At 36.3% G+C, this 14,712-nt stretch overlaps 1 protein-coding gene across 2 annotated transcripts in view; it reads right to left on the minus strand.

Annotated features, from left to right (window-relative positions):
- Positions 1–14,712, minus strand: part of MED13 (mediator complex subunit 13) — a 109,573-nt gene that overhangs the window by 14,697 nt on the left and 80,164 nt on the right. For both annotated transcript variants that reach the window (XR_006297835.1, XM_043583871.1), the window contains exons 17-23: positions 10,611–10,772; positions 7,575–7,798; positions 5,965–6,154; positions 4,554–5,016; positions 2,229–2,448; positions 1,189–1,380; positions 774–997 (exon numbers count right to left, since the gene is read on the minus strand). Coding sequence is in view for 1 of the 2 variants with exons in the window: in XM_043583871.1 (XP_043439806.1) it covers positions 774–997; positions 1,189–1,380; positions 2,229–2,448; positions 4,554–5,016; positions 5,965–6,154; positions 7,575–7,798; positions 10,611–10,772 (1,675 nt within the window). In the remaining variant the exon portion in view is untranslated. The remainder of the gene's footprint in view (positions 1–773; positions 998–1,188; positions 1,381–2,228; positions 2,449–4,553; positions 5,017–5,964; positions 6,155–7,574; positions 7,799–10,610; positions 10,773–14,712) is intronic.

A 14,712-nucleotide genomic window follows, 5' to 3' on the forward strand; every position in this document is an offset into this window, starting at 1 on the left:
TGATCTATTACTTACAACCTTCAGAAATAACTAGCCATGATACCTAATTACTACCAGAAGAATTCTAAAAAATAAGGCCACCATTTTCAGAAGACACTCCAATATTTAATTTAAAAGGCAAAATTTTCAGTCAACAATTTTAGTAAATGAAGTTAATGCAGTTAATTAGGGACTATATTTTAGATGGCACATGAGAGAAATAAATGTCCTAGGATGCTTTACTAGATTTTTTTTTTTTAAATTGCAGAGGCTCTCTCATTCCATGCTTCAAAGTTTTTTAGGCTAAAATCATTGTGTCAAGCCTTATTACATAGAATTTAGGTACTTTACTCTCTTCTATGTAACAAAAATCAAAATTATTTTTTTTCCATTTTTTTTAATGTTTATTTATTTTTTCAGACAGAGACAGAACATGAGCGGGGGAGGGGCAGAGAGAGAGGGAGACACAGAATCCGAAGCACGCTCCTGGCTCTGAGCTGTTAGCACAGAGCCTGATGTGGGGCTCGATCTCAAACCACGAACCATGAGATCATGACCTGAGCCGAAGTCTGACACCTCTCAAAATTATTTCTAATACTCCTAAATTATACAATATATTACCTACCAAAAAAAAAAAAAAAAAAAAAAAAGTGAATATCACCCACAATTCCAAAACTTAATGATATAACCTTCCAATTTTCTATTTTTCTATTCATTAATAATGAAACATAGTGTGTGTGTGAGAGTATTTTTAAATGGATGATCTAATGATACACTTAAGGAAACAGAAGTACCTATTCGGGACATCGATGTTAATGATACAAGTTTCTAAAAGTTCTCCGTATAGATCTGTGCAAGATGCAAGAATCCATCTTTGATCATGTGATAAACAGTAGCCCACGAAAAGAACATTGTATTTCTGTCCAGCTTCTCCAAATGTTTCTCCTAGCTCTGTCTGTTTATCCTTCACTGGAGCCAGAATAAAAGGTGGTGTATAAAGTCGAATACACTCTGGTCTCTGTAAAATAAAAAATTAAGGTACTATTGGTACTATGCAATCCTAAAAATCTTTTACTGAAAATGTGATATCTCTATTCAATTATAAGATAATTGGAAAATGAGAAATAAACAGAGGATTATACTTAGTTTTGTATAAAATCATAAAATGTATAATCATTCAATAATTTTGGTCACAGAAAACATACTTACATCAGGACTTTTAAGAGCAGTTTCCATGGCTAAACCTGGACCAAAGCCAGTCAATGTTTTCACGTTGGTTGATGTTGGAAGTGGTCTCCGACACTGGGTAAAGGCCGAAAAAGCCAGGGATTTTAAATGCTGGGTATATATTTGTCTATCTTCGTGCTTCACAGGTTGCAACAGGTACTGACAAGGAACAATCTAAGAATTATAAGCAAATATTACAAAGTTAAACTTGTAAAAATAAAAATAAAAAGAACTGTGGGTCTAAATCTCTAAAAACTTTTACCAGAAAATTTAAATAAAACCTAATTAAAACTATAATCTAAAGAATTATATTTTATTACATAGGTTTTTAATAATTTTACTAACAGGTTATATAAAAACTTTAAAATTTCTACACAGCAGTTATATTAATACTGCCATTGATTACTTCTGTTATAGTCTATAAAGAAATAATTCAAAATATCTGTAAAAAAGTTAATATCATTATTTACTACTTTTACTTGAAATCTGTCTTATTTAGAATTCTAGTTTATATAGGCCCACACTCTAGGGGTGTCTGGGTGACTCAGTCGGTTAGGTGTCCGACTTTGGCTCAGGTCATGATCTCGTGGTTCATGAGTTTGAGCCCCACGTTGGGCTCTGTGCTGACAGCTCTGAGCCTGGAGCCTGCTTCAGATTCTGTGTCTCCCTCTCTCTCAACGAAATAAACGTAAAAAAAAAAAAAAAGAAAAAAAAATTATATAGGCCCATGCTCTAGTCTTCTATTTAAGCATATGAATTTAAAAATTAGTTTATAAGAGCAACACAAGAGAAATATTTAATGTACTTAAATGCAATCTTTTTATCCTCTATTAATGTGATATGACTGTAAAATTTATCTTCATAAACTCCTGAAGATTTCTATCATAATATCACTTAAAGTAAAATATAATAGAACCTGGTTTTTAAAAAAATTAATTTGGATACAGAATAGTATTTTTGAAACTTCTATCTACATCAAATTGTTTTATATAAATTTAATTTGCAACATTTACTATTCTTACCTGTACAGAAACAGTACTCTTAATATGAGGAGGAAGAGTCTGGACCATTTCCAGAAAGCATCGAAGTAGCCCCAAAGTCCATACATTAGAAGAATTAGTGCTCTCGTCTTTATTTTCATAGGTAAAAGGATCAATTATATAAACGACAATTGCAGGTGGATAAGTGATTGCATGTGAATCACCATCTGTGGGGATGCCCACTTTATCCCGATCCATCGTGCTAAAATTTAAGGTAGAAATATATAGTTAGGAAAAAAAGTTGTACTGTACCTTTTTTGAGGTAGTATCAAAAGCAGGTTCTTTCCCCTCTCCCCGCCCCAAGGAGAAAAGAGTAGTTTATTAGGAAACGTAACACAGGATTACAGAGAATACATGTTGTGTGATATTCCCATTCTCTTCTGTGTGTTCTAGAAAAGGCTCACCACCCCACAGCTGCCACCTGAGTATGCACTGGGAAAATCACAGAAGACTTCAAGTCATCAGTGTTAACTACCTCCTTCCTTCCTTGAATCTCCTAGCAGACATGTATATACCTAAAGTTTTTACATTCTGGAACTGCCCCGTCATCTAGAACTCAACTTCCCCCAAATAAAACATTTTCACAAAACTTTAAAAAATTCATTTGTCTTTGTTATAACCTTTTAAAGCACTTGAGCACTACATTTTCACTCACAAAACTTGCCAAGTTACTTCTTGAACAGCTTTATAACACACTTAAGTAGACTTATAATTTCGCTACTCTAAACAATGTTCTTCTTTGGAAAATTAGTCCTATAGATAATTACTCCCATCAAGTCGGTTCAGTTTAACACACTAGTTTCTAAAGAGGCCTGGTACATATAGTTAATAACTACAGGGAATAGAGGATTTAAAAAGTAGATCCAGAAGGTGAAAGTGTTTTAGCCAATATATATTTTTTTAAACATCAAGGTATACCTCAGAACACTTCAGTGACAAAAATATTTGGTCTTACTAAGGAATCCTCTTGATCCCTAAATACTTTATCCTCTCCCTTTTTTCTGGTGGTGTCAGAGAGCCTGTCTAAAAATTAAGGGACATCTCTTTCTTTCCAAAGAGAATAGTAAAACATTGTGCACACAATATCATGGTATACAAAGACCCTTGCATTAAGAGGTCTTGAATTAAAAAAGGGAAAAGTATTCCTAAAACCACAGAATATCAGAAATGCCAGAGCACTTAGTGCTTTAGTGAGAAATCTGAGACAAAGGGAAGTTAAATGGGCTGCTGAAAATCACAAAGCACAGCTAGACCAGAAAGGAACCAGGTTTTCAAACTTAGTCAATGTTCTATTACATTTTTAGACTATACTAATCCACTTCACACTTCATAATTTTAATGGTGAACGAGCTTCGTTCTTTGATGGTGATACAATTTTTTAAAAACCCCAAATCTATTTAGATATTCAAGATGAATGGATCCATCTAGGTAATTAATGGTTTGTTTTTACTTACATAAGTGCGTTTTTTAACTTTGAGCCAAATGCATCTAGGTAGCTGAAAGATTATTACCAAGCTCCGGCTAACCTAATCTATAAATCAAAAGGAAGCTCATTCAAAACCTTCTTCATAAAAGGAATAGAGAGCTGCCATCATCATTGTTGTCACTATAAATAACTCATATGTTTGGAAAGCATTGTATAAAGCACTTAATGTACATTATGTCCTACTGCTCCCATTCTACATTAAAGAAACATGCTCAGAAATATTAGACAACTTTCCTAAAGTAAGACAGCCAGAAAATGGCAGAGCTAAGATTCAAATCTTGGTTATGACTCTTAATAAGTTCTGAACAGACTAGTTCAATAGTAACTATTATATCATTGGGAGTGATTTGCAAAGGCAAATCTACTTGACAATTACGTCACAGAAGAGATTCAAAACATCACAGGACAGTTGAACTAAATGGTTTTCAAGGCCTTAATTACCACACTGAGATTTTAGGATGCTATGATAAAGGCTTTATGAAGTCTGCATTATAATTTTTTTTAATGTTTATTTCAGAGAGAGAGACAGCATGCATGCAAGCAGGGGAGGGGTAGAAAGAGAGAAGACAGAAAATCTGAAGCAGGCTCCATGCTGACGGCACAAAACCTGACATGGGGCTCAAACCTACAAACAGTGAGATCATGACCCGAGCTAAAGTCGGACACTCAACTGAGCCACCCAGGCACCCCTGCATCATACTTTTATAAGTAAAATAATCAACGTAACAAAAACTAAAATTTCAAAGATAAGACCAAAAAACTCTGTGTTCATTCACAATGTATTTACATTTCTGTGAAGAATAGTATATTAAAAAAGGTACCTTTCAGACACATCAGGATGTGGCTGAGTGGGAAGTGAAGATGATTCTCCAGAAATCCCAGCTGTTTGTAGAGCTGATGACTGTTGCCCTCCTAGCTGGCCATTCTGAACTGTACTCGCTTGTGTAGACATGGATCCTGTAGCACTACTGTTCATACTGCCAAAGGGTGGAAATGAGGGTAGTTTATTTGATGGTACTCCACTACTCAAGTTGGAGGATGATGAAGATGAAGTTGAAGTTGTGGTCAAAGTTGAATTAGCTGTGGCAACTGAAGAAGACATGGCAACACCTGAAGTCATTGTCATAGTGCTACTTGCTGAAGATGCTAGGGTGGCAGATGGAGTATTAGCATTTCCAGTATTTGTCATCTGAGGTGGAGTAATCAAAGATTGACTTGTAGGGGCAACTAAATTTGGCTGGGAGAGTAGAGAGCTGTCCAAAGGCTGGGAAGCAAGATAAGGACCTAAAGATAATAAAAACAGGCAGTATATTTAATTCTTTATTTTACTGATTGGTTCTTTTTTTATTCTACTATGTGAATAATTATCTAGTTGATGCTTTTTTAAATCACCCTCCCTTAGTTACTTGCTAGCAGTGTAGCAGATATAAGCTTTTTATTTCCCCCCAGAAACTGAAGAAACAAATTTTAAATGGAATTGAAAAAGCCAGCATTTTCATACAAAATAAAGAAATGGTTCCTATGAAAGTATAACAAAATTATATTTACTAGGCATAATTAATTAGATGAAAATAATATCGAGCAAATTTTCATCAAACCATTCAAAGGGTTCCTAATATTGAGTGAATTGGGAGCTAACTAAATATAAATAAAATAGAAAATGTTATTATGGGATTCATATTATCAGGATGTCTAATGAGGGTCAATATTTTGGTTCTGTGTTTCCTTGGATTAAGTCTAAAGTAAGTCCATTGATATTTAATTCAATGTTAATTCAAGGGTGTTAAAAGCAGTCTTAAATAGATGTCATTTTCTTAGTTCCAACAAAGAACTGTTTCTTGGTGTTGTAGAGGTAACAACAAGTCATTTTATCTCTAAGCCAATAATAAATCTTAATGTTAATAAGCTTAAATAAAAACACAAATTCATCAGATCCAAAAGAAGCAAAGGAAATTGTTTATACCCTCAATTTCTTCTTACCTGATAGAATCCCTATTTTGGGAATCAGCAAACTTTCTCTGTAAAGGGTCAGACAGTAAATATTTTGGGTTTTGTGGGTCTCACAGTCTCTGTCACAACTATTCAGCTCTGATGTTATAGCACAAAAGCAGCCAAACAATATGTAAATGAGCATGGCTGGGTTCCAATAAAATTTTATTTACAAAAACAGCTAATACACTAAAGCTACACTTTGCTACCACTGATCTTATAAAATAAATGCAAATTTAATACCTAAGTCATATCTGCAGACTTGTGCATAAAGCTTGAGTTTAGAAAATGCTTCATTGTTACCATCAGCTGCCTGAGAGAACCATTCTGCTACCAACTTTTCTGATAGTTTCTTTGATGCAGTAGATCCAACTCTCATGATCCCATCTGTCAACAGTCGAGAAATAGGTCTATGCTGACCTAGTCGACAGGACTAGAGATATACATAAAGAAAACAGAATCAGTGAATTTACTATAGTATTTGAGCACACGTTATAAAATAAAGCATTTAATTTATTTTTACTTATTTTTTAAAATATCTCTTACATATTTTAAATAATTATTTATTCATTTATTTTTATGTAATCTCTACACCCAACATGGGGCTCCAACTCACAAGCCCAAGATCAAGAGCCACATGCTCTAACAACTGAGCTAGCTAGGAGCCCCAAGCATTTAAGTTATTTAAAGTAAGCTTTATAATTTATAATTAACATTTGGAATAAAAATATCAAGAGTGAAACGGTACATCTTTTTCTCTTTCACATGAGAAATCCAAATTAAACTATCTCCGATGAAATAAAACACCTAGATAAGAATGGCACAAGAACCATAGTTTGAAGAATGAAAACTTGCAGAATACAGATATAACTGAGCATAAAAATGCACATATATCCGAGTCAAATCAAAATAAAAACTGTATATACATTATGAATTTGCCAGCTCTCCCTCCAATTCTATGGGCCACTGATGTCTATTACAAGAAGCCCAATATCAAATAAGTTTGTAATACTAAATTAAGAAAATATAGAGAGGATTTCTTTACTCTTAAGACTTTCAAAGGCTTTAATAATCTAATATGAATAGTGAATCTCTAAAAAAGTAATATAAAGCATGTTTCCCCAGAGCTATTTAATCATGGAACTTTTGTCTGGAGAGACTTTGCAGAACAAGTAACACTCTTTGGGAAATAATTATTTCCCAAACACACTACAGATGACTTGCAATTAAATGGAACATTTATAAGGAACTAAACTAACACAAACTAACAACTCAGATTGTCAAATTAAATTTTAAGGACTGGATTTCCAACATTTGTAGGAAAAGAAAGGTATAATCAAGTAAGGCTTTATGTCCTGTACCACTTAAAATTTGTAATCACTGCACTCATGATGGCTACAACATGAGAATTATAACTTTAAGAAGATCAGTCAAGAATTAAAAAAAAAAATAATGATCATAGAGAAATCTAGCACAGCTTTACTTTATGAAAGTGAGGCCTAGTGTCAGTACCTGAGGTCCTAGAGAATCAGGACTAGAATTTTCATAAATGTAATTTTTTCCTGGCTATTTAATACTATCCTTTGTTTCAGAAAAAAGATGATCATAAAAGGTACATACATGCCCTTGAAGGTTTTTCCCCAATACAGCAATTTCTACTGTGACACATGGCACACATATCCAACAAAGGGTCCCGGTCTAATGCTGTGAAGAATATAACTGGCTAGTATGAGAACTACACAACTAGTCTCACATCATTATTATTCTGTACAATCAACTGAACTGCCCAGTATATTTCATATATAAATATACAAATTATAGTCTTAAAATGCTACCTCTTTTTAAACACCTACCTCATATATTGCAGTGAGGTCTCTAAAAAAGCTTTTGGCTCCATTTAACAAGGCTTCATTTTCTGGACATAGTACAACATAGGCTATATCTCTTTGAGATCCATAGGGTTCCAGCATAAGTCTCTCCCAATAAGGGAGTGCAAATGGAGAAAGCACCAGAAAATCATAATCATAACCCAACAAAAACGTAGGGATTGGCAGTGGTTCTGGGGATTCATCAGTTCCTAAATAAGAAAATCAGATTTTAAGAAAACATTTTACAGCAGTTACATGTCTTTTTTTTTTTAATGTTTATTCATTTTTGAGACTGAGAGAGAGAGAGAGAGAGAGAGAGCACATGAGCATGTGTGCAGGTGGGGGAGGGGAAGAGAGAGATGGGGACAGAGGATCTGAAGTGGGCTCTGTGCTGACAGCAGCATGCCCAATGTAGGACTTGAACTCACGAACTGTGAGATCATGACCTGAGCTGAAGTCGGATGCTCAAGTAAGACACCCAGGTGCCTCTGTCTTCTTTTTTATTTAAATGTCAAAATTACTGAAGTCATTATTAGAAGTAATTAAAGACAAAAACACGTAAAGCCAATGACTGAGACACGTCCACAGTTAGGCATTTGCTAAATGATCTTTATAAAACATATGATTTATACCTCATTTAAATGTAAATCCATTGGAGCACCTGGGTGGCTCAGTTGGTTGAGCTTCTGACTTCAGCTCAGGTCAAGATCTGCTGGTTCACGTTTGAGCCGCACATCGGGATCTCTGCTGTCAGTACAGAGCCCTATTCAGATCCTGTCCTCCCTCCTTCTCTCTGCCCCTCCCCCACTAAAGCTCACACACTCTCTCTCAAAAACAAATAAACTTAAAAAAAATAAGTGTAAAAAAATTAATTTAGAATGAAAAAAGAAGTACAAAAGAAAACATGGAAGAGGAGTTTTATTTTTTATAATTTGGACTGGGGAAAGCCCTTCTAAGCATAACATAAAAACCTGTCCATTTAAAAGTTGATTAATCTGGGGAGCCTCAGTGGCTCAGTTGATTAAACATCTGACTCTTGATTTCAGCTCAGGTCATAATCTCATTGTCATGGGATGAGCCACACATCAGGCTCTGTGCTGACAGCACGAAGCCTGCTTGGGATTCATTCCCTCCCTCCCTCCCTCTCTCTCTCTCTCTCAAAATAAATACATAAACATTTTTAAAAAAGAGTTAATTATTATAACTACATAAATTTTAAAATTTGGCACAAAAAGCATTATACAAAAGCCAAATGATTAAACAATGAATTGGAAAAAAGATGTGCAATACATATGACAAAAGGTTCATTTCCTTACCATATAAAGGGGACTTATAAATCCCTAAGAAATGATCAACAACCTAACAGAAAAATGGGTAAAGGATATGAACAAAATCCACAGAAACAAATATACATAAAAAGATCTCAATCTCATTAAGAGAAGGCAAATTAAAATGGTGAACAGTTATAACATTTACTATGTGCTAGATACTGTTCAAAGATCTTTACATATATTAACTCTTTTAATCCACACAAAAACCATGAGGCAGATACTAACATTAACCTCAGTTTTAAATTTTATTTTGAGAGAGAGACAGAGAGAGAGAGAGCGTGCGTAAACAAAGGAGGAGCAGAGAGAGCAAGAGAGAGCGAGCCAGAGAGAGAGAGCCAGAGAGAGACAGGGAGAGAATATCCCCAGCAGGCTCCACACTCAGTCCGGAGTCCAATGTGCCACTTGATCCCACCAACCATGAGATCATGACCTGAGCCGAAATCAACAGTTGGGACACTTAACTGAGGCACCCAGGTGCCTCCAAATATATTTTAAAAGCTCCAATTACTCCCACCTTTCAGAGACAATCTTCAATAGATAATTCAAGTATTTTTTTTTTAAAGTTTATTTATTTATTTTGGGAGAGAGACAGAGACCACGCAAGTCGGGGAGGAGCAGAGAGAGAGAGAGAGAGAGAGAGAGAGGGGGAGGGAGAGAATGCCAAGCAGGCTTCGAGCGGACAGCGTAGAGCCTGACGTGGGGCTCAAACTCACGAAACTGCAAGATCATGACCTGACCCAAAACCAAGAGTAGGACGCTTAACCAAATGAAGCACCCAGGCACCCCAATAATTCAAGTATTTTGAACGTTCTCTTTCTTTACAGATGACCATAAATCTACTGTGTACCATATACATATACATATATATATATATATGTATATGTTTTTTAAAGATTTTTAAGTAATCTCTATACCCAATGTGGGACCTGAACTCACAGCCCGAGATCAAGAGCCACATGCTTCACCTATTGAGCCAGCCAGGTGCCTCTAACTGTGTACCACATTGAGTATTCCTCTGCTACTCCTACAACCAGCAAATTTCTTCTCGTTTCCCCCCTTTTGTGCAAATGAAGAACTCAGGATCTTTTATCACTACTATTGTCCCCTTCATTTGCCCCATTTTTCATTCAATTTTGTAAAATGATAAGCAACGAAAGCAATGTTCATTTTAAAAAATTTTGGCGGGGGCGCCTGGGTGGTGCAGTCGGTTAAGCGTCCGACTTCAGCCAGGTCACGATCTCGCGGTCCGTGAGTTCGAGCCCCACGTCAGGCTCTGGGCTGATGGCTCAGAGCCTGGAGCCTGTTTCCGATTCTGTGTCTCCCTCTCTCTCTGCCCCTCCCCCGTTCACGCTCTGTCTCTGTCCCAAAAATAAATAAACGTTGAAAAAAAAAAAAATTTTGGCAGTATGATTCTTTCTTTCAAAAATCTTAGATTTCATAAAATCTCACTGGTCAGTCTAGCCTGTATAAATAGATCTAGGTGAGGCTGTTCTTTCTGAAGAGGGGTTGGAGAACCCAGTAAACTGAATGTTGGAAATGTTCAACAACATTAGGACTGACCACACTGGCATTAAGCCAAGCAAATGCTACAAAAATATTTTAAAAAGACGAATGTGCTTATTCTAAGTTAGGCACAAAAATGAAGGACTAAAATAAAACCAGTCAATACACATTACTATAAATTACTTACCATAAGAGCCTCGGCCAGCCATTTTATGAAATTGTTGCCAAGTAAGAGGACCTTGAACTCCCCAAGGCCTTACTGTTCTTTTTTTCTGAATAGCATCCTGAAGAACTGGCTGAAGAGATAGGAGCATTCGAAGTATATCCTGTGAGCACTGCATACTCACATCTACAACCATTAAAAAAGAAAAAAATAAGAATTACTATTGCCAACACAAAGAACTTTTTTTTTTTTTAATGTTTGTTTATTTTTGAGAGGAGGGGAGGGGCAGAAAAATAGAGACACACCGAATCCTGAGTAGGTTCCAGGCTCTGAGCTGTTAGCACAGAGCCTGACACAGGGCTGACACAGGGCTGAACCCCACAGGTCATGAGATCATGACCTGAGCTGAAGTCAGACACTTAGTCGACTGAGCCACCCAGGCACCCCAAGAAATAAAATCTTAAAAAAACAAATACATGAAAAAAGTTCAACTTTCATCATCAAGATTAAGCATCTGTTTGTGCAGAAAACTGTATTAGTTTTGATCTCAAATGATCTGTAGAAATGGTTCTTCTAGATCCTTACCAATGAACAGACGTAATGAAAGTTCTTGTAACTCATCTCCACAAAAAAGTTAATCATTAGCTCACTAACCAATTTATAAATTAATCAAAAAAATCTCTTCCTTTATGCATTTGTTTTGGATGATTTTGGTAGTTTTGGTAGTTTAGGAGAAAGAACTCTACCTCACAGTGAAATGAGTTATAAATTGTGTACCTTAGTTACTACCACTATGGTAAAATGATCTGATAGAGAAGACTAGTTACATTGACTAAAATTTAATTTGGAAAGTAAACCGTAACAATTTTGAAATACAGAACTTATACAGTAACAGATAACTTGCTCACACTATAAAAAGTGTTATAATATCCACAGATATTTTGTAAACCTGGATTACAGATTTATAGATTATCACATTATCATGACCTGCATTTCTGACCCACTATCAGAATGGGTATGAAAGATGTTGCTCTTAACTATCAAAAGGCTTTAAAAAAAAAAATCACTAAATGTTACTGATATACTTAATCTGCTCCCCCAGTAGGTTTAGTTGTAGCATTAAACATGCTTGAGTACTTTTACAGTAAGTCATTTAACTTTAGTTCATTATTATTATTGCCTAATTTATTATATCTGGCTTTCATTCCCTATATCTAAATAGCATATGAATTAGAAGTAATTTAATTTCAAATATACTGCTTAATAACTATTATGCTTAAATAAACTACTGTATACACAATAGAATACACAGTAAAGTAACAACCGAGCTATCTGAAATGGACTTACACACTGGTAAAGCAAAAGCAAGTTATAAAACTATCTATAGAGGATATTTTACACAAATAGTATAAAATATAAATGTGTATTCACATAAAATGAAATCTAGAAAAAGTTGCTACTGGCTAAGGTGGTTTGTCATAATCACATGGGAACTTTTTAAAAACATGCAGAGGGGTGCCTGGGTGGCTTGGTCGGTTAAGCATCCGACTTCGGCTCAGGTCATGATCTCGCAGTCCATGAGTTCGAGCCCCGCATCGGGCTCTGTGCTGACAGCTCAGAGCCTGGAGCCTGTTTCAGATTCTGTGTCTCCCTCTCTCTGTGACCCTCCCCCGTTCATGCTCTGTCTCTCTCTGTCTCAAAAATAAATAAACATTTAAAAAAAAATTTAAAAACATATGCAGAGCTACCCTGAGAAATTCTGACCTGGGTTTAGCTCAGGAATTTGTATTTTGAATACTTTTTCATTCTTTTAGAAAGTATATTTATTTAAGACCTACTATGGGCCAAGAATTACGCTAGCTGCAAGAAATACACTGTGTAAATTAATTCTTATTTACATCTTGAGGGATCTTATAATCTTGTGGGGGAGACGGACATGAAAAAGAATATAAATGTATATAGTGACAAGTGCCAAGTCTCTGTTTAAGCTGAAGCCTGTTTCGAAAGCAATGATTAAAAGGGTATAAAACAATTTTTAAGAGGGATCATGAAAGATAGCACATAGATCAGTAGAAACATTACTGAACACCCAGAAATCTCACATTTACGGTCAATTTATTCTTGACAGGGCATCAAGACAAATTAACAGGGAAAGAATCTTATTGACAAATGGTTCTGTTGACAGGTAGATATTCACATGCAAAAGAATAAAGCTAGACCCCTTCCTTACACCTAATACAAAAGTTAATTAGGAATTTATTACACTCCCATATATAAGTGCTACAAGTATAAAACTCTTAGAAATAAAAATGCAGGAATACATATTCATGACTTAGGGTTAGGAAAAAGCCTTTGTAGATGGGATGCCAAAGCACAAGCAATGAGAGAGTAAGTATGCTGAACTTCATTAAAGCTAAAATTTTTTGTGCTTTGGGGCACCTGGGTGGCTCAGTTGGTTAAGCATCCAACTCTTGGTTTCAGCTCAGGTCATGATCTCATGTTTTGTGAGTTCAAGTCCCATGTCAGGCTCAGTGATGACAGTGCGGAGCCTGCATAGGATTGTCTCTTAAAATAAATTAACTTAAAAAAAACAAACAACTCTTCTACCTCAAAGCATACTGTTAACAAAGTGAAAAGACAACCCAGAGAACAGGAGAAAACATTTGCAAATCATGTATCCGACAAGGGACATGTATCCAGAACATGTAAAGAACTCTTAGAGGGGCACCTGGGTGACTCAGTCGGTTAAGCATTCGACTTCGGCTCAGGTCATGATCCTGTGATTTGTGGGTTTGAGCCCCGCATTGGGCTTTGTGCTGACAGCTCAAAGCCTGGAGCCTGCCCTCGAATTCTGCGTCTCCTTCTCTCTCTGCCCCTCCCTGTCTCACACTTTCTCTCAAAAATAAAAAGTTAAAAAAATAGTAACTCTTACAACTCAATGATGAAAGGATAAAAAGTCTAATTACAAAATGAACAAAGGTTCTGAAAAGATAATTCTCCAAAGATATACAAATGGACAACAAGCACATGAAAAGTCATTAGGGAAATGCAAATCAAAGCCACAATGAGATAATACTTCACAGTCACTACAATGACTGTAATAAAAAAAGACACAAAATGACAAGTGTTAATGAGGATGTGGAGAAAGGAGAACCCCACACACTGCTGGTGGGAATGTAAAATGGTGCTTTGGAAAACACCTGGCAGTTCCTCAAAAGGTAAAACAGAGTTCTATGACCCAGCAAGTCCACCCATTGAGTAATGACAACATGTTCACATAAAAACTTGTACACACATGTTCATACCAGCATTATTCATAATAGCCAAACAGTAGAAACACTCCAAATGTCCATCATCAGATGAAAGGATAAATAAAGTATGGTATACCTGGATACAACAGAGTATTATTTGGCAATAAAAAGCAATTACGGGGAGCCTGGGTGGCTCAGTTGGTTGAACACCCAACTCCTGATTTCAGCTCAGGTCATGATCTCACGCTTTGTAAGTTTGAGCCCCCACTGGGCTCTAAGCTGACAGTGCAAAGCCTTTTTGGGATTCGTTCTCTTTCCCTCTCTCTGTCCCTCGCCTGCTCATGCTCTCTCTCTCTCAAATAAATCTTTAAACATTTTTTCAAAAAAAAAAAAAAGCAATTAAGTACTAATGCATGCTACATGGATGATCTTTGAGAACACTATGCTAAGTGAAAGAAATCAATCATAAAAGACTACAGTATGATTATATTTATGCAAAATGTACTAAAAAATCTATATACAGAGAATGTAGGGGCACCTGGGTGGCTCAGTCAGTTGAACGTCCAACTTCAGCTCAGGTCATGATATTGTGGTCCATGAGTTCAAGCCCCGTATCAGGCTCTGTGCTGACAACTCAGAGCCTGGAGCCTGCTTCTGATTCTGTCCTCCCTCTCTCTCTGCCCCTCCCCCACTCACACTCTGTCTCTCAAAAAATGAATGTTAAAAAAAAAATTTCAGGGGCGCCTGGGTGGCGCAGTCGGTTAAGCGTCCGACTTCAGCCAGGTCACGATCTCGCGGTCCGTGAGTTCGAGCCCCGCGTCGGGCTCTGGGCTGATGGCTCAGAGCCTGGAGCCTGTTTCCGATTCTGTGTCTCC

The sequence above is a fragment of the Prionailurus bengalensis genome, chromosome E1, assembly GCF_016509475.1.
Source record: "Prionailurus bengalensis isolate Pbe53 chromosome E1, Fcat_Pben_1.1_paternal_pri, whole genome shotgun sequence".
NCBI lineage: Eukaryota > Metazoa > Chordata > Mammalia > Carnivora > Felidae > Prionailurus > Prionailurus bengalensis.